The sequence below is a fragment of the Ixodes scapularis genome, unplaced genomic scaffold (assembly GCF_016920785.2).
Source record: "Ixodes scapularis isolate PalLabHiFi unplaced genomic scaffold, ASM1692078v2 PGA_scaffold2__306_contigs__length_199485367, whole genome shotgun sequence".
Lineage (NCBI taxonomy): Eukaryota > Metazoa > Arthropoda > Arachnida > Ixodida > Ixodidae > Ixodes > Ixodes scapularis.
This window is the reverse complement of record NW_024609857.1, coordinates 64,522,884-64,542,226: the sequence shown is the minus strand read 5'-3', so window position 1 is coordinate 64,542,226 and position 19,343 is coordinate 64,522,884. Positions and strand designations below refer to the sequence as shown.

Below are 19,343 nucleotides of genomic sequence, written 5' to 3'. Positions count from 1 at the left end.
TGCTTTTGCTCAGGCGAAACGAAATCGGTGGTAGACATAACTGAGAATATGCAGGCGAGCTAAGGAACTTCTATCATCTTGAAATCCCGATAAAAACTCGGTGGTACGCAATGTAGGCGGTAAATTTTGAGTTGGAGTGGTTAGAAAAAATATTAGAAAATAAAGTTGTCCCGTCTGCTCCTGCGTTGGTACTGTAGGCTTAAAGCCAATTCAGTTGGTACGCGCTCAACAGCAAGGTCGCCACAGTGGCTGCCGATGTGACGTCGATGCAAGCCATGTATAGACGAGCACACTTTTCTCCAGTAAACGGCAGGAGCCTGTTCAGAATTCGTTCACTGTGATTGGGGGCATGCGCCGTGAACAATTTGTGTCCACATTTGAACTCTGACACGGAATTGAATCATTCTCTTTTTAAAGGAATACTACAACGAAATTTCGGCGCTCATTTTTTGGTCTATATGTGTTCAAAGGAGCACCATCACATCGCACATACCAATATCTTGTTAAAAAAGTCACGAAAAGGAATTTTAAAACGAATTAAACGATTAGCAAAGAGCAAAGATTAGCAAAGAGTTTGTGTTTCTTACTCTGTCCTCGTCTTTTGTGCGCTTTTAAAACCAAGATGGATTAGCAAAGAGCGCCTGGTGGATGCCGCTAACGCCTCGCTTGTAATGCCCGTCTAGAAACCTTGACAGCTTGTGACGGAGGTTGTCTCGCCTCCGGCCACGACGAGAGGAGAGGGGCAGGAGAAACTCCCCTCTTCCCGAGAATGCCTTTAGTGTTTCGCAGAAGTCGCTGTTGCCCCCCTACAAGATTATAGAAGATTAACCCGTCACTCAAAATTCGTACAAAAGCAGCCACTTCGGTGGCTAGAACGACTCGAACGACTCGGCTATCCTCTCGACGTCAGCCTCGCCGTAGCTTTGCTCGGCCTGAGACGACCTACGTCACGATTGCGTTGGATGTCATGTGGTCTCCGCTGGGCCTTCTCCAAGCGCTTGCCAGAGTGGGCCGTTCATAACGAAAAATACAGCCACCAGGCTCAAAATACAAACTTTTTTCATTTCATTTTATTACCTCAAAGGCACTCGACTTGCGAGCGCATTACATGAGGGGGGAAATTCATAATACACAATTTGAACTTCAAAACAGTATTTTCGCGTATATACTATTTACATCTTAAAATAATACGCACAAAAATGCACTGGGGAAAGCGTGCAGACAAAAGAGCAGGAAAAAGAACACATACATGATATAACATTGCAATTTCATATATCGCGACATAATTGAATGAGTGTAAACAAAACTTAACGCAAAAAAGATCAAGATGAAAATACAAAAATATACAACAGCGTGCAAGGCAAACAAATATCAAGGTAGAAACCGCTTACTAACTGCTCATTCCAATGTACTGTTCACACTTTAATTTATATGCTGCTAGGTTAGTCTCCGATACCACTTCGTATGGCATATCGTTCCAGTCTCTAATGCACATGACAACAGGCGATGAGGAAAATAATAGTGTGCGTGATTTGGGCGGCTGAATCTTGAGTTGGTGATCCGTTCTGGGTGATATATAGGAGGGCGGTTTGCAGTAGGTTTGCCTAAAAGTTGATGCGCTATTGAAAATAGTATGAAAAAGACATAGTCGTGACAGCCGTCGACGTTTCTCAAGAGAATGTAGACCAAGGTTGTTTTTTAGTGACGTGACGCTAGTAAATGATGAATAGTCAGAGGTAATAAATCGGGCTGCCTTATTCTGGACGGACTCCAGTCTATCAACAAGGTATGCCTGATGAGGACTCCAGACGGCGCTAGCGTATTCTAGTTTTGGAAGTATCAGCGAATTGTAGGCAAGCAATTTAGTGGACGGAGGTGCGAGAGATATATTTCTTTTCAAGAAGCCGAGGGTTTTATGAGCACTTGCTACTATGCAATCTACCTGATAAGACCAGTTTAACGTTTCTGAAAAGTGGACACCAAGGTACTTGTAAACGGACACCCTGTCAATGTTGCGTCCTTGAAGGAAATACTGGGTAGACGATCTACTTGGCGATGTGGAAATATTCATGTGTTTACTTTTTGAGACATTAATATTCATGAGCCAGTCGGTGCACCAAATTCCGAACCTGTCAAGGTCATTTTGCAATATTAAATGATCGTATGTATCGGATATCTTTCTGCATATGACACAATCATCAGCGAAAAGCCTAATGGTGGACGTTAATGAAGAAGGAAGGTCATTTACATATATTAAAAACAAAAGAGGCCCAAGAACGCTCCCCTGCGGTACACCAGACGATACTGAACATTGATAAGAAAGAGAAGCGTTTATTTTTACGGACTGAGTTCTATTAGAAAGGAAGGAAGCGATCCAGTTAAGAATGCACGGTTCGATGCGGAGTCGTGATAGCTTTAGGAGGAGGCGACTATGTGGGACAGTATCAAAAGCTTTGGCAAAGTCGATGAAGATGATATCGGTCTGGTGATTGTCATGAGTGTTGACATGAAGGTCAGTAATGAACTCGAATAGCTGGGTGACACATGAGTAATGTTTCCTAAAGCCATGTTGGTTTGGAAACAAAAAGTTGAATTGATCGAGGTGAGCGAGAAGGTGCGTGTATATGACGTGTTCCATGAGTTTACAAGGCACACTAGTGAGGGATATTGGTCTATAGTTGGTAGGATTTGATGATGGACCAGCTTTAAGGATAGGTGTTATTTGGGCATGACTCCAATCGGCAGGAACAATGATAGAGTCGAGGCTTTGCTGAAAAAATAGTGAAAGAACGGGAGATATCAAGTCCTTTGTTACTTTTAAGAGTTTTGAAGAAATTTTATCTTCTCCTGGACAAATACCGACTCGAAGGTTTTCAATGAGTTGGGAAATACCTTGAGGTGTAAAAATTAAGGGGGGCATAGGCTCAATGCTGTCTGAACGCAAAACGAAAGAAGGCAACGGAAAGCGTTCATCTGTAAAAACACTGGAAAAAAAGTTATTGAACGCGTTGGCTGCATCGCCGTCCGATAGTGGGACACCGTTCTCATCAGTTAGATCTGGGTGGGCGACCCTTTTCTTCGGATTAACGACACGCCAAAACTTTTTGGGGTCGGATCGCAAAGTATCTGGTAGTGTCTGGCCATAAAATTTCCTCTTGGCGTTTTTTACTTCATGCTTGCACGTATTTGAAACAGTGTGGTAATTTGTCCAATGTAGGGATGTATTAAACCTCGTAGCATTCTGAAAGAGCCGTTTCTTTTTATTCAGAAGTGTCTTTATAGATCGGGTGAACCATGGAGAGGCCGGATTCGATGCTATTGAAAAAGTAGGAATGTGACGTGACAACACTTCTTGAAGTTGACTTCTGATCAAGTTCCAGTTTTCACCGACAGAGCGTAATGCGTGGTTGCGCGTGTAGTCTATAACGAATTGAGCCATAGTTGTGTTTATGTCTACAGTGTTTGCACGTGAATAGTCGTGAATATTTTTCCGAGCCTTGGTGGAGCGTTGAACAGGGAAGGCTGCATTGACAGAAATAATCTTGTGGTCACTAATCTGGTCAATAATGTTGACGCCCAGCACGCACTGAGGATGTGTAGTTAGAAATAGGTCTAAGATGGCGTTATTTCTTGTGGGTTCAGAAACCATCTGGTGAAGACCGTTGATACGTAGAGTTTGAAGAAAAGCACTGGACTGAAGTGGGTTAAGACAGTTGTTATGGAGTTGAAGACTCGACCAATTGATACCGGGAAAATTAAAATCCCCAGCTACGACAAGTGGGTGATTAGGAAATGATTTAGTTATGGTGCCTACGGAATTATAGAAACATTCATTGAATTCATCATTCTGCGAATTCGGAGGACGATAGCAAACACCGAGGAGCAGAAATCGGAAGTCCAATTGCAAGCGTACCCACAACATTTCTAGAGGCGAAATGTTTTCAATGACCGAGCAAGTAATATCCTTTCTAACAGCGATAAGAACGCCGCCTCCTCTTTGTGTCGTTCGGTCTTTTCTATAAATGTTATAAGTATTAGATAAGATAAGTTTGGAACTGTTGATATCGGGGCATAACCAAGTCTCTGTTCCAAATATGATATCTGGTTGACAGCTTACGGTGATGTTTTCAAATTCTACTTGTTTTGAAATGATGCTTCGAAAGTTGGCTATTAAAAATGATAATCGGGGTAAGTGTGCAATGTCAGTACTAGAATTTTGAGCAAGTCATTCGTTGGAAGCGCTAACAGGAAAACGCCCTCCGAGCTGAAAGACGGTTTGGCTGGAATGAGTGTACACATAGATCTGGTTGTTTACGTATAGCTTATCAAACTTAATTTTGTAACTTGTTCCTTCATCTCTGTACACAGAAGCGTACTCCCACAGTTTTTGTCGCGCCAGCCTGGTTTTAGCGGAATAATCTTCCGAGATCGACACTTTTGGTGAAGTTACGTTTTTCAGTTTGGAAGCGTTACGAAGTATCTCCTCTTTACTTTTGAAGTTCAAAAGTTTCACAATAATCGGCCTATGGAAACCGTCTCTCTTGCGACCGATGCGATGCGCTCTTTCCACCTCGCCCAAGTTCACCCCCAAATTTCTTGTTACGAACTCACGTATGATTGTCTCAGCTTGGTTCCAAGTTTCATTATCGCTCTCTGGTAGTCCCTTGACGATAAGGTTATTCCTTCTTAACCGATTGTTTAGGTCATTGACAACATTTTCGAGAGACTCTGACTGAATTTGCAAGGAAGAAGTGTTTTGTTGAAGCTCACCCAGAGTTGACTTCACCGTGGTTAAGTTCTCGTTGATGACTTTAATCTCTTCCACTTTTTTTTCCAAATTACCAACGCGGACTCCCAGACCGGCGATACTACCCTTTATTTCGTCTAGCTTTTTTGAGTTCTCAAGCTGATTTTGGGCAGAGTTAGCAATCAGGGCATCGATTGATACCCTAAGTTGGTCAATCTTTTCCGAGTTCGTCGGGGGCCCGGGGTTTGATTCGACGTCGCCCGCATTTGACAAGAGCATAAGCATGACAGATGTAACAAGTAGCTTCAGACAACCCGCATCACAGAAACGCTGAATGTACAGGCATTTGAACATCGGAAAGTGTTTATCTCGGGTTTTCCTCGGGTGAAAACAGCCAACCCGGGCTCTGTAGGTTGCAACATCAACGCCCATCTAAGCACTCAGGGGATTCACGGCCTTACAGAACGAAGCAAAAAATGCCCTGTTTTGGGCTTACCTGCAAATTCGGGGTGATTAGCACAGAGCTTGGGCCGCGAATCCCGCAGATACTCCGGTGCTGGCTTCTTTTGAAGGCCGTGCCGCTATCCCGCTGTGCTCCGATGCTCTTGCGACGTTGTCCGGCACACCGGACGGTAGAGGCCGCTTGCGCAGATCAGTGCAGGCGAGTGGTGACGTGGTGCGTGATAGGAGGGGGCGTGTGGCGTCCGTTGAAGGAGTCTGCAAATTCGGGGTGATTAGCACAGAGCTTGGGCCGCGAATCCCGCAGATACTCCGGTGCTGGCTTCTTTTGAAGGCCGTGCCGCTATCCCGCTGTGCTCCGATGCTCTTGCGACGTTGTCCGGCACACCGGACGGTAGAGGCCGCTTGCGCAGATCAGTGCAGGCGAGTGGTGACGTGGTGCGTGATAGGAGGGGGCGTGTGGCGTCCGTTGAGGGAGTCTGCAAATTCGGGGTGATTAGCACAGAGCTTGGGCCGCGTCCGTTGAAGGAGTCTGCAAACGTGCGATTGTCACTTACGGATATTGTGGATCATATTCAACCTATTTTTGAACACGACGGGAATATTTCAAATTTCGTTGAAGTATCCCTTTAAGATCAACCCAGCTGCCGAAAGGAATTACGGGAAAGCGAATAGTCTTTGCATTATAATGTTTAGCACGCAATCACTGATCGTTCTGCTGTTAGGTTCGACTTGCATCCCGAGAACGAAGAGTTGACTGGCCCGAGAAGAAAATGCCAGCCGGTTTGGGGTCAGACATGAAGCAAATACTTTACTGGGGGAATACATATCCTTCCGCGAATATTCAATGGTTTTGACAAGGGCAGGTTTTGCGAAGGTAGAACTTTTAAATGTTCCGCAGCCCCGCGTTTTATTTTTTATGTTTTATTTACATGAAATTGTAATTAATCACCGTGTCGCTTGACTGTAATCATCTGAAACGGTGGCGTGGGGAGGTGGAGATGGGAGAAAGAGGACAGAGAGAAAGATATGGAAAGAGAAAGAGAGTTATATGTACAAAGGAAGGCTTGCTGCCCTCACGAATGCAAGCAGCGAGTCGAAAATGTGTTTCCGGGTACCGGGTGGCTTTGTTAGGTGAGGGCGTGTCTAGTCTGCGTGACTTGTAGGCCGGTAACTCGGTGGACTTGAATTTAGGTGTGCGGTCCTGTGTCTGACACTGCTTAGGGCAGTGTCAAATGATGTGAGGGCGCGCCGCCGGCACTCTGCTAGAAGGCGGAGTGATGCTAGGGCACACATCATCCGGAGAAGAATGGTGTTGAAATTTGGCCATCCACCTTGGCGTTAATGCTGTTTGTGTTTGGAGCTTGCGGAGGCATGTCCTATCCCATCTCGTTTAACCAGATGGGATAGGACACCCTTCTATTGAGAGTCAATGAAAACATGAACCCGCCTGCCATGGTGGTGTAAACGAGACTGGATAACCCATAAGATGGCCTGCTTTGTGTGCTATAAATACCCGGCCGATTGAGTCAAGGAAATCTACTTTCCAAAGATGTTGCCATGCCGACAATTATCGCGTTCATTTAGGGTTAGGAATGGCCAGAATCGAAAGATTATCTAAAATATGCGGCGAGGTCATTGCTCATGCTTTGCGATCTAAGTGAGGTAAGGCGAAGCGAAATCCTCCTGCACCATTCGTTGCTGACTTACGCACCCGATATTGTAGCTACAACGACATATTAGTTCCAAAGCGAGTGGCGCTCACTCACCGGGGCACCACCATGTTTCCCCGCATCCCTACCGAGCCAGTCACGTGATTTCAAAATCGCTCTCCTAGGTAACGCGGCTAACTTTGGCCGCGGTTAGCGCTTCGAGCAAACGGGCTCATGTGATCTAAATTAACCCTCAGTCCTCGGCCGAGGTGTGCCGGATGACCTTCGATGGCTTGGCACGTTTAACCCCTGAATTGGTTTAGATGTCTTATCGTCGAAGACGCCTACCAGGTCTGGTGTTGCTGAACCAAGGAAGATAGATCTCTTGTTGACCAGGACTCGAGATCGCAGACTTGTCCGCTTGCTTTGTTCTTGACAAAAAGTGGGCAAAAAAAGAAAAAAAAAAAAGCCAGAACTGCAGGCAGCCAGCCTCAATTTTTGGTCGTTAGACATGCTGGAAGGTAGCCAATTTGGCATAAAGTAGGCACCAATGGCAACACTGGTTCAGACGTCCCTGCGCGCTCTCGTCTCCCCCCTCGCTCAATTTCTCGCCGGATAAACCACGGTTCGCTGCTTGCGGGAGGAGTCTTACAAGAAATGCTGACGCTGTTTTTTTGTCTGCGAACGCAGGAGATGATCCAAATGCAGACCCTCAGATAAAAGTACGAATCGAGAACGGCATCCTGCATTCACCTTTTCCATCCTCGGATGTACCGACCTGCTCCTTCTACGCACTGGCGAGAGAGTTGCTGAAGAAGTCGCCAGAAAAATTGATGCTGGTAAGCAATAATATAGTTTCCAGTTCGTCTTCATAGAATAAGGAGAATAAACACACACCTATATGCATGACCTGCACGTGGCGTCTCCGATTCGTGCCGTTGGACATTCTGAGCCATGTCTACATGTCATTAAAAAAAAAAAAGAAACGGATTTAGTGATGCAAAATGCATGCTGCAGAAGGATCGACCGGGCTTAGCAGCAAGGCTACCGATACGACCATTGATGTGACGTCATTGCAATCCGTGCATATATCCGGCTGGGACGTCTCTGATCAAGTAAGAAACTACTTACCCCAATGACAGTGTGAACAAACGAGAATAAAAAGAGAGAATTGGAGGGATGATGACTAGTGCAATGGCTCTATCAACTGGGCACAAGGGTTTACCAATATAGAGTAGAATTTCTTTTAAGCTGATGTGAAATTAACTGTGTTTGCTGCATGGATATATGACAGAATTGCCTGAGGACACACCGTTTATTCGTTGAGCGCAAACACGCATCTATGAGCAATAAGACTGGTCTAGCTCTCATACTGTAACGTCATGAGCCGGACACATCGCTGTCTTGCTGACGACTGGTAGGTTTTACCATAGAGTTATTATAAGAAACGCTAGAGGCTCAGCTGGCGCTAGTGTCTGTGGAACTTCCGGTGGCAAATTGAAGCAGAAAGCATGCAGTCTACTTTTCCAGTCTTCCTGTGTATTACTATGGCAAAACGCGCGTGAATTTTGTCTCGTCGCCGGAAAGTGACATGAATAACTTTTGTTATTTCGGTTGTACCGGATAGTATGTACTTTTATTAATATTTGAAAGTGTAATTGCTTTAGTTACAGCATTTTCCCTTTACCACTGAACGATGTTAAACTTCGCTATATTTCAGGCCCAAACCTCTGTTCCTTGGCAGGTATGTAAAAACGAGCGACGATTTTAAGCAAAATAACGATCGAAAGGTATGTAGAATCTGTTCAAAGTTCGCCAGCATTCCGGTGGTTTTTATATATTGCTAATATGCATGTCCTCTCACAATATGAAAATGACCCCGTCGTGCATCTTTACGAGTGGTTAAAAAAAAAAAAAAACCGTTCGAAACGTAAAGAATAAAGTACGTGGCCTACGAAAGGTGTGTTTTATCATTATTTCCTATGTTGGGCAGTTTTTATCGCGCACCTGTTCTCTGGCTTCCCCCTATTTGCAAAGATTTGGAGCGTGCGGGTGATGATTTGTACACAAAACAAGTATCTTCGCACATATTCATGAGCAGAAAGAATAAAGCAGTACTTATTTATTGCAAATCGGACTATATTACGTGACTTTCAATTTATTTTGATCGTCTGCAAGCACAAGGAGTTACTTATCCAGTGTTACTGCCTAGTTCTTGCCGTCTCTCTTGGTTTTCCACATGTCCTTCGCTCGTTTGGCACGTATATTTCCATGCCGGAAAGCGCCGACGCCGTGTTTGCGCTAACAGTGTCCGACAGTGCACATAAATACATGTACGAAGCGGTTTGAGCACCGTTTTTCATGCCACGATTTTAAAATAAAAACGCCGTAACTGACCAATTATTTCATTTGCGTGTCTGGGAAATGTTCTAAAGTGCCTAGTAGGTACGAATTATTCGTGATATTTGCTCTTATAATCGAGCGCAGAGAGGAAATGCACTCGCTTTTTTCTGTAGAAATGCATTACCGGAAGTCAATTTCGGACTGTTTGCTGTCTGCTTCAATTTGCAACAGCACACTAGCGCCAGTTGAACCTCTAGCGTACATTATAATAACTCTATGGGTTTTACTTTGCTTTGCTGATAACATACGCACAATAGGGTCGACAACCGAAAACATGAAGTCCGTCAAACATAGCGAAAACAATAAAAATTGTCACTGGGTTACATCCCTCCACTGTTAGTAAGATTCACAATCTCGTTCATTAATAAACGTAAGCTCCCAATCGGGAGACTGGTCGACGCAGTCTTAACGACCCTCAAGGAGGAGAACTTGTCGGCTGGTCATGGACCTCTGCTTCGGCGGTAAAGTGAACGCGGTGAGTGAGAGACTCATATCACCACAAATCTCGTCCATGCACTCTCAACAAAAGGGTTGTCGTGGGGTACTAGCTTCGGGGTAGTCAGAAGCCGTCACAGATATCGCTACCCCACCTTCGTTATACTGACAACCCCACGGGTAATCACACGGCACGCAATCAACAGGTTGCCAAAGTGAGCACCCCCAAAAGCAACATGGCGGCTGGCAAGCGACAGTGGAGCAGTACGAGTAAGGCCTAGCGAGCTGGACTGCTTTTTGCTAAAATACGATTCTCAAGTGCGTGCGCCCGTTCGCGGCTTTCCGTGCGCACTGAAGCACTCCAAAACGCGCCTCGAACCACGGACACCGCACGTATTACGAGTAGAGGCGACGATGTGAAAGGAAGGGGGGGGGGGGGGGGGGGGGTGCATTTGAGGGGGTTGTCCGCGACTGCTTTTTCGTTCGGCCGGCTGCATTTACTTCGCGACCAGAAAACATTCAAGAAAGGAATCGTATAGCGACAAATGGAATGATATCTTTATTGAACAGAGCGTCTCCTTGCTGTGCTTGCCGCAAGTGATCCGGCGGTTTCGGTTGACAGCGGCGAGGCGAAGCATCACCGATTTAAGCGGCGTCGGTTCCGATCGTTCAATGCTCCTGCTCACCTGTTAGCATTCGTTATCCACTTCCAAGTCTCTGGTAATCCTCAACGCGTTTGTGCACGCACTTCGCGCTATTCACCGCACGGAACACCCGGCTATGAGACTGATCCCACTGGGACGAGAGGCTGAGAACCGAACCCTTTGGGGCTGCCCCGTCAGCTCCGTAGAGCCATGGAACGCCTCCATGTTTTTCACTCAAATAAGTAGACATATAAACGCGCGACTCCTTGAATTGGGCGGCGCCACGCGCCACCTAACGGACAGGGCTCAAACTAGAAAAAAACGAAAGCAACAGTCTTTGTGTTTAGCGCTTCGCCAGACATTCACGAAAGTACATATTCTACTACACACTTCACACATACTCGATATACAGACACCATAGCATTCTACACAGGAACGCGTTCAGACACAGCACAAGGTACTACATGAGACATTGACACTCTACATTCCTATACACACGTCTAGTCGACACCGCCACCTTATATACTGCTGTATTTTCTGTGACCGATTAGGATGGTGACCACTGTCATATTTTGCATAAATACGAAAAGACTGTGCAAGGTTTACGCGTATATATTATTTTCCTCTACTGCCCTTAGGAAAGCGCTCGTATCTCTAATGTAATCCATTGCAAAAGTGAACTGCAGGTTATGAATAAATTTGAACAGTTGCTACACGTCACGTTTTGATCAGTTTCGTTTTCTCGCTAGCCTACACTTTAAGTATACAGAAGCCTGTTTAATTAATTGTATTAATTATTGAAAACAATTTCTGCAGTCACAACTTTCTGAACACGCTGATGCATTTTCTTTTCTCTTTTTACATATCCGAATGACTTCAGCGGCGGTTGAGTAAATGTTGAGTACACTGAGCGCGCGCAGGTGATTCTAGCGAAGCCCGTCCGCCGGTCCTCCCCGAAGCGTTGTTTCAGTTTTCTTCTTTTCGCTACAATTGTTTCTGCTCAAGCGTGTGTCTTTGAAATATGCGTTCTATGCGCTCGCGCTCGCGCCAAGAGGACAGTGCAGAATTGCCGCTTTCGGGCCCGTGCCTTCACCTGCAACAAACGCGAAATACGTATGCTAAATTATGTAAAGCCTGGTTCAGACAGTGGCGTTTGACTGCGTCTGACTGCGTTGCGGCAGCGAGAAACCAGGGCATCCCTGCTGCTTACATCGCGTGCGAAGATGATTCCTTGAATTGGATTCCACGCTTCATACGAAGCACAGTCGTGCCGGTGAGTCGCTTTCGGTTCTCGACGCAAAGCTGTCAAACTCATTCAAACGCAAGTGTCTGAACCGGCCTTACCGCTCATTCACACTGGAAGCGGATCCGGGTTTGCAAAGCGGTTGCGAACGCGGTTGTATAAATATCCAGTACGATTGCACGCGCACTCCATGACATCAAGTGCGCGTGCAATTGGACTGGGTCTTTATACAACCGCGCTCACAACCGCTTTGCGAATGCGGATCCGCTTCCAGTGGGAATGAGCTGTTGAGCATCAAAGAACGCCGAGAACATAGTTCTCTGCGCTGCACCTGCTGTCGTCTCCAGCAATACCTTTTCTAAAAAAAAAAAAAAAAAAAAAAAAAATCTAAAAACAAATAGCACGTATATGTTTGTCAATGCCTTATTTTTGGAAATTTACTTGGAATCTTTTATATAGATAAAAGGAACGCGTGCTGGAAGGCCTGAAATCCTAGTCCCTTTCGAAGTACTCCGCCTTGGATGACACATACTTGTTTGAGCATTTTTTTTTTATCGAGAATGCTCGATGAAATCATGTATCCCGAGACATGCGAATCATGTATCCCGAGACAGAGAAATAGTGAAATACACGAACATGATCGCAGATATCTGTTTAGGTTCGTCCCGTCCGGCCTGAGTCGTGGTGTGCAATGCTTCATACTTCACTGCACTTGCAAGCAAAAAAAATGGGTACGACAGGAGCGCAAGTTCGGCGGAACGGGCGGAACCGAGGAGGCCACTTGCAACTGAACTGCACGCAGAACTGACCGATCACACCTTTATTGAGAGCACGCTCTTTACTGAACCGCACAATAAAAGACGACAAGAGTATCTCGTCCGACGAACATTCAAGTCAACTCACGCCTGTGCGTAGCTTTCTGTGCTTTTCTAGAGATTTGGTTAAATTCCTCGAGCACGACGCCAGCTGCCAGCTGTTGCAGCTGTTGTTTACTGTTGTACATCGTAAAACCCGCGACGGAACCAAAAAGGACAACCGCGATACTTTTTATCTGCCTCGGGTTTTAGTAGGTGCGTACCAATGTTGCCTGTACTTGTTTGTTTTCTGCCAGTTTAGGCGAAATGAGCCACACGCTTGTTTCGAGCGGTTTAAATTTAAATAAATAATAACCAACGCACAAAGAAAACAAGTTTTAAGTACTTTTTGAGCTTTTTGAAGTGACTTTTACTATTAAACGACTGCATGCACTTGAATGTTCAATTCAAGAGTTTATAAAACGTGACTACCCCATGCTTGTCACCTTCCAACAGGGTGCTAACTCTCAATGGCTCGAGCCCAGTGGGTCGTTAGGTAAGCCTGTGGCGTAGTTACAGCCGTCAAAACGCACGATGACTAGGGGGGTGCTCACTTTTTCTTAGAGTGTGCAACTGCGACGGCTGATGCACGATGGAGGCCAATAACGCATTAAGGGACCCATAGTGAACGTCTACGTTGATGTGGATGGCATAGTGACTGTGTTGCCCCGTGCCATCGAAACGACGTATGCTTGGGAAGACGACGTAGCTGGCAGGGGCAGTGAGAGAAAGAGAGTAAACATTTATTCGCACCCAACAATTCGTCCTGGGTCATTTTCTTTACCACTCATCGCCCAGCATGTTCTTAACGTGCTGAACTAAGAGCGGCCAGAGGATGAGTTCGGTCCCGGCAGAGAAGACGACGTAGCTGGCAGGGGCAGTGAGGAAATGTGATTTGCTGCCGTGGCTTAAGCTGCTGTGTGATAGGATGCTCTACAAGCATTCTAATATAAACTGCGATTTGGCACTTTTGGGTGATATTCTAGAAGTGGACGAGCACGACGAGATTGGGTTGTTCCCGCATTGCTCAGACTTGAATGATCCCATCCAAGTGGCTACAGCCATGACGCTGTCTCAGCACACTCTCGTATGGGACGAGGACAAGTTTCTCGCGATTGCGCCTGGTAAGAAGAAAAGGCCTGTGAGTATCTTTTACGACGAACATGCGAAGGAGCTTTCGGTCCCACAGATTTATCTTGGTGGGCCGCGGCGAGTAGATCCCAGCGCAAAAACGACAGTCTTCACGAGTGAGATCCGCAGATCGGACCGTCGAGTGGCCTCACCGCAGCACGTACTGTACATGGTCATGAAAGTGTTTAGGCACCGAGTAGACGGTCACATGTGCGTGGCCTTTCCTAACATCAAGGCGATTGAAACACTAACGAAGCAACAGTTGCTCGACAAGGATTTTGTGCAGGAAGCGCTCGAGCACGACATGAATTTCATGCGTGGTTCCCAACACCGTACAGTACTGGACAAAATACAAGAAGGACCTCTTTGCTAGGATACTCCAGTTGGGTAAGCCGACCGCGTTCCTCGCTCTGTCTGCCTCGGAAATGCACTGGCCCGACCTTCTAAACTTGCTTCAACGCTTTCGGCTGAAGCCCGGCAAAATCGGGGTGCCACTAGAGAAAACAAGCAGCATTTATCGAGCTCAGCTGGTGCAACAAGGTGTAAAGTTGGGCGAATTGGATGACGGTCATATTGAGTGGGTTAAAACAGCGCAAAACGACGAAGGACCAGTAAAAAAACGCACTGACAGCTGGTCAATGACGATCCGGAGGTCTGTGCCATATATTTAAACCGATTGGTGCGTGTCACTCCCAACATTCTCCGCAATACCCGTATATCCCCTTTCAGGCCGTACATAGTCGTCGACTACTCTAAGCGGATCGATTTTCAGCACCGCAGGTCGGCACACGCACACATTCTCCTTTGGCCTCATAACGCGCCCAACGAGGAGCTCTCCATGCTCGTGACCCATGCAGACTCTTGAAATGGCTAACGCTCTGCTTTCCCTGGACACCGGATGCTTGAAGCGGGAGTGTACTCAGGTGCACCAACACACGCATAACTGCTACAAGCACAACCCGACCAAATGCCGCTTTAACGCGCCCTCTATGCCTGGCACGTAGCCAGGATTTTGTTTCGGGAAGGGCCCGCCCATGACACAATGCTGTATGAGGGGGTGGGCGGAGAGGAGGCCCCATCAAAATGGAAGGGTTAGGGGGGGGGGGGGGAAAAGGCCGGGCCCCATGCCCCCCCCCCCCCCCCCTGGCTACGTGCCTGTTCTATGCCCATCGATGAATGTATGGTCGTAGTGCCTTTCCCCACTGTGGACAATGAAGCTCAGAAGAAGCAAATCGAGAGCCTCCTAAACAAGTACCATGGTCGTGCATCAGGCCCTGGAAGCGAGGAATTATGGCTCCAGGGGGCAGTTTTAAAAACATCACGGTATCACGGGCAAGGCGGAGTACATTTCTGTTCTTCGAGCGGGCACTCCTCGTACCATGCAACAAAAGTGGGTGAATTACTTTAACCCATGGGCTGCGTCTATTCTTGATTCCAACATGAATCTTCAAATTGTCCTCAATACGTACGAGTGTGCTGCCTCCGTGGGGGAGTATGTGAACAAGGGCAACCGGGGTATGTCGAACCTCAACCGGACAGTGCAAGAAATTGTCAACGAGAAGGGGGACATGGCCTACACTCAGGCGCTGAGACATCTAAATGTGAAGATGCTCAGTGCCATCGAACTGTCCGCGCAGGAGGCCGCCTGGTGTTTGTTGAACCAGGACATGTCGGAGGCGAGTCGCAAAATTGTCTTTGTGAACTATGCCTAGCCCGAGGAGAGGACGCGCATTCGGAAGCCTAACGCTCAGATGGCGCAGGAAGGCTTAGTAGAATCCAGCACGGGTGTTTGGAAAGGGACGATGATCGAGCGCTACAAAGACCGCGTTGCCAAATTGGAAGCCATTACTCTGGCAGAGTTCGCTACCGACTACAACACGTTGTGAGTGGGCATAAGCCTCAAACAGAAATGCAACAGTCCAAAGCAATACACACTGAAAAATCATGTACAGCTTAACTGCAAGTTTGTAGCCACTCCCTGGAGTACGGGCAAATTCCAAGAGCTTCTTCCGGGCAAGTTGAACATTCTCTGTGTAATCTTCGCTAACTGAAATACATATATTTTTCAGCTTATATCACGACCCTAGCACTGCTTGCTTATGCTTAAAAAAGAGGAAACTTAACAATAATAGGCCCGTTTTTTGTTGAACGCCAAGGTTTTCCGAGCGCACGTCTAAAACCAGCGTCTCCGATTCGGCCCGCGTTTTTCCAGCCGAATCGTATAGGCCACAGAACAGCAGGTTTGATCGACGAGAACGACCTTCGACGTCATCAGAAAGACGGAAGGTGTCAGCAGAGTGAGAGCCCACGGTTGTACCCGGTCTCGTCGTAACTTGGCAAAGGCTGAACGCTACGCCCTTCATTGCGCTCCAACGGCTTCGATACGCGCTACGTATACCAGTGTAACGCACACATATAATGGCGCATGACGCAGCGACAAGTATGACACTCTTTCGCAGTAAAAGCGCACTCCGGCGGTACGTAACCTCGCGCCTCCATTTGTTGTTTCGATTGGCCCGCAGGGGCCGTAACTTCCGCCGTACTGGCATGCTGCAGGCCCACGGCTTTCTGGCCTACCCATAATTCCTTGCTTCAGACACTAGGCTAAGCTACGCCACCAAAATAATACAGCGTGAAATTTCGTCTGTCCCCTTGAGCACCTAAATGTGTGTTTGTTCCTTCCCCCAAAAACGTCAACGTGCTTTAAAAAAAAAAAAAAAAAAGCTTGCTTTAGAGATTTTGAAGGTTGTATCGCCCGTTCAGCTGGACCACTGTATAGCACAAAAAAAAAAATATATATATATATATATATTGTGCGATTTATAAGGGCCGATCATATCGCGAATGTATTTTTTACGTTTACGCCTTTATCTGTAGGTGGACGATTCACAAGCTTTGACACGCGCCGAATGCCTGATTCGGATGCAGCGCTACGCTGCTGGGTTTCAAGCTCATGGCGTCCAACCCGGCGACCACGTTTGTGTGCACTTGGAGGATAGCGTGGAGAACTACGTGGCCATGTTCGGATGTGTCTTCGCCGGAGCAGCGATCGTCTTGGCAAAAAACTCTCTGACAGAAAGTACGCTCGATATAACGATTATTCTTTTTTTGATGTACACCGCGAAATATCGCTCCTCGGCGCACCGTAAAGCTCCATAGAGTTTCACGTTTCACCCGAGATAGGCGACAGGGAATGAGACATATGACAGATTTCATAATCTAAATCACACGTACTTACGTCACATCAGCCGCCTGTGGTGACCTTGCTGCCGAGCGCGTGCTTTTGGCAGCATACATTGCACATCAACGAATGTGGTTTTTTCGGCAAGAACAAGTAATAATAACCATGAGCACGGTGTGATGACCCAGGAACAAGCCAAGTATAAGTCAACGCTCTGTTTACGCACAAGTGAGTGTTTACCTACACCAAGTAGGGGCACTGCGTGTGCGCAGAAACGAGATTCGTGTGAAGTCAAGCGTATGCTAATGGGCCGCGCCGACAGCAGCTCCACCACAACGGCGTGAAACAGGTGAAGCACGCAGAGCGGCCGCCATTCGAGGCACTGAAGAGTGTGGTGAGTGCGTGCCCCGCGTAACCTGACAACACAGTCCTGTAGGCAGGTTGGCAACGCACCAGAACGCTTCCACACGCTCAGAGCACTAAGGGCGTCGGTGATTTTCTCCTCAGGTACCTCAGTATGACCGATGCTCGTTACGCGAGTCCATGTTTTGGTTGGGGCGTCGATGAACGAGGCCGATCAAGTTCGATATTTAAAGTATCGTATACATTTTACTCTAATCTGTTTAATTTTATGACAGGTCGCATCCAATGTTACGAGCTATCGGATGCAATCGAATGTCGTGTCAAAGTCACGTGACCTTCGGGATAAGCGCATCGACGCGCGCGTAGTCACGCCATGCGTCCTGAGCGCCGATAGACCTTTTCCACAACCCTGTCGAGCAACGTTGGCGGTCGTCGTTCGTTGGGCACAAAGCCTACGATTGTATTCCGAATTCCCGCATAACGCTGACGGAAAATTCACTCGAGATGCGAGCCGGGTCGAGTTTCTGGCCTCTTAATGCGCAGTAGGTATGCGCGGCAGACCATTTCAGCTCACTGCGCTTGCACCCGATTGAGCCGCGCGTGTGCGATGCGCCAGTACGCACGCCTGCACGTTCGCACACTCTTTGAAGGACCTGACGACCTTGACGTTGTCCTCGACGTCGTCCTAGAAGTCGTCCTTGAACGTTGTCCTCTAGGACGTCGTCCTTGAGGTCGCCCAAGAGGCCGCCCTTGAAGTCATCCTAGAGGTTGTCCTAGACGTCGTCTTTGAAGTACAACTACAACGTGACCCTTCATTTGATTACCATTTTCTGACGGTTCCTAGTATATGGTGAATGCAACATACCTTCGCCTTCCTTTTTTATTTTGCTTTCGAAAATAGAGTAGGCAAAAACGTGGATGTGTTTGAAAAAACGTCGGAAGACGCCTAAACACTTCTGATGAGTTGTGAAGGCGAAAGCATGAATGTCCAATGGAACGCCGCGGAGTGATCCGCGGAGTTTTGTGGCGCGAGTAATGTTTTCGAGTTGTGGCAGTAGCACCGGCGACGATGTGGATGCTAGAGGCGACGCCATGTTCGTCGGCGTCGAGACGAGCAGAAGCACCGCCGACGATGTGGATGCTAGAGGCGGTGCCATGTTCGTTGGCGGCGAGACGAGCAGAAGCTTCCGAGCGCGCGCCAACCCGTCCCGTAGTGGCATGGGGTTGCGGCATGTCGGGACCGAGCGGTTGTCCGTGCACTTTGGGTACGGCAGGGGGCCGAGCCAGGGCAGGAACTCACGTGGTAGCCGGAATCGGGAAGGGCCAGGGAGCAGGAGGAGTGTCTTTTATATAACTCTTTATACATACATATGGACAGGTCACATCCTCAACGGGAGAAAACTGTCGGGAACACTTGAGAACACTAAAGAAAACACACGCTAGCAAAAAAAAAAATTGGTTTGCTCTGTATGTTTATACAGCCTTGATGGAGATACACCACAGCGGGTAATCGGTCTCTTAGCTGTAGATGAGAAATTTAGCCAGTGCAGTACAACCGCTAACCTGGGATTTTTAACGTGCATCACGCAGTAGTGATTACACGAACGCGTGCCGGTACGAAACTCATCCAGATCGAAACGGGCGGGGGCGTTGGACATTCAAACCCAAGAGGTTCCCAGCGCAAGCCTTCGCTCCACGCTATGAGCTGAGACGCGTTAGCCCACTCGGCCACTTCCTCGCCTCACACGCTAGCAGCGGCCTGCAGCTCATTTTATAATGTCACATTTCCCCACATCCCTAGTAGGGAATCCTCAGGGGTCAGGCCTTCACCAAACTTGTGGGGCCAATGTCCCTAACATTCAGGTATGCCCTTCCCCTCTCTCTCACACTGCCAGACGCGGCACACACACGAAAAGGCTAGACATCCTTGGCCGCGGTGTCGCCGGTCAATCTCGGTGGACAATGGTGGCATCGAAGTCGAGGAAGGCGGAAGACATCCATAGTTGCAGGCGTTCTGGCTTCCGTGTGTTAGGGGATAATCCCTTGGGCGATCTAAGCTGAGGAAATTGAGTAAAGCTCCCTCCTTTGTTGAGGACGTCCCACGGCTGTCGGGTCGCCATGCGTCGAGGCCAGAAAGAAGAAGCAAGGAGAGGGGCCGGACGACAAAGACGGCCAGATGACAGTGGCGTGGGTCAACCCAATGATCCTTCAGAGAAGGTCACGTCGTCCCC

The 19,343-nt window shown here is 47.6% G+C and overlaps 1 protein-coding gene across 1 annotated transcript in view; it reads left to right on the top strand.

Annotated features, from left to right (window-relative positions):
• The first annotated feature begins 7,369 nt into the window (after window positions 1–7,369).
• Window positions 7,370–19,343, top strand: part of LOC8032349 (luciferin 4-monooxygenase) — a 55,675-nt gene continuing 43,701 nt past the window's right edge. Inside the window, exons 1-3 of the mRNA XM_040220676.3 lie at window positions 7,370–7,379; window positions 7,549–7,697; window positions 16,446–16,647. Of these exons, the coding sequence (XP_040076610.1) occupies window positions 7,370–7,379; window positions 7,549–7,697; window positions 16,446–16,647 (361 nt within the window). The remainder of the gene's footprint in view (window positions 7,380–7,548; window positions 7,698–16,445; window positions 16,648–19,343) is intronic.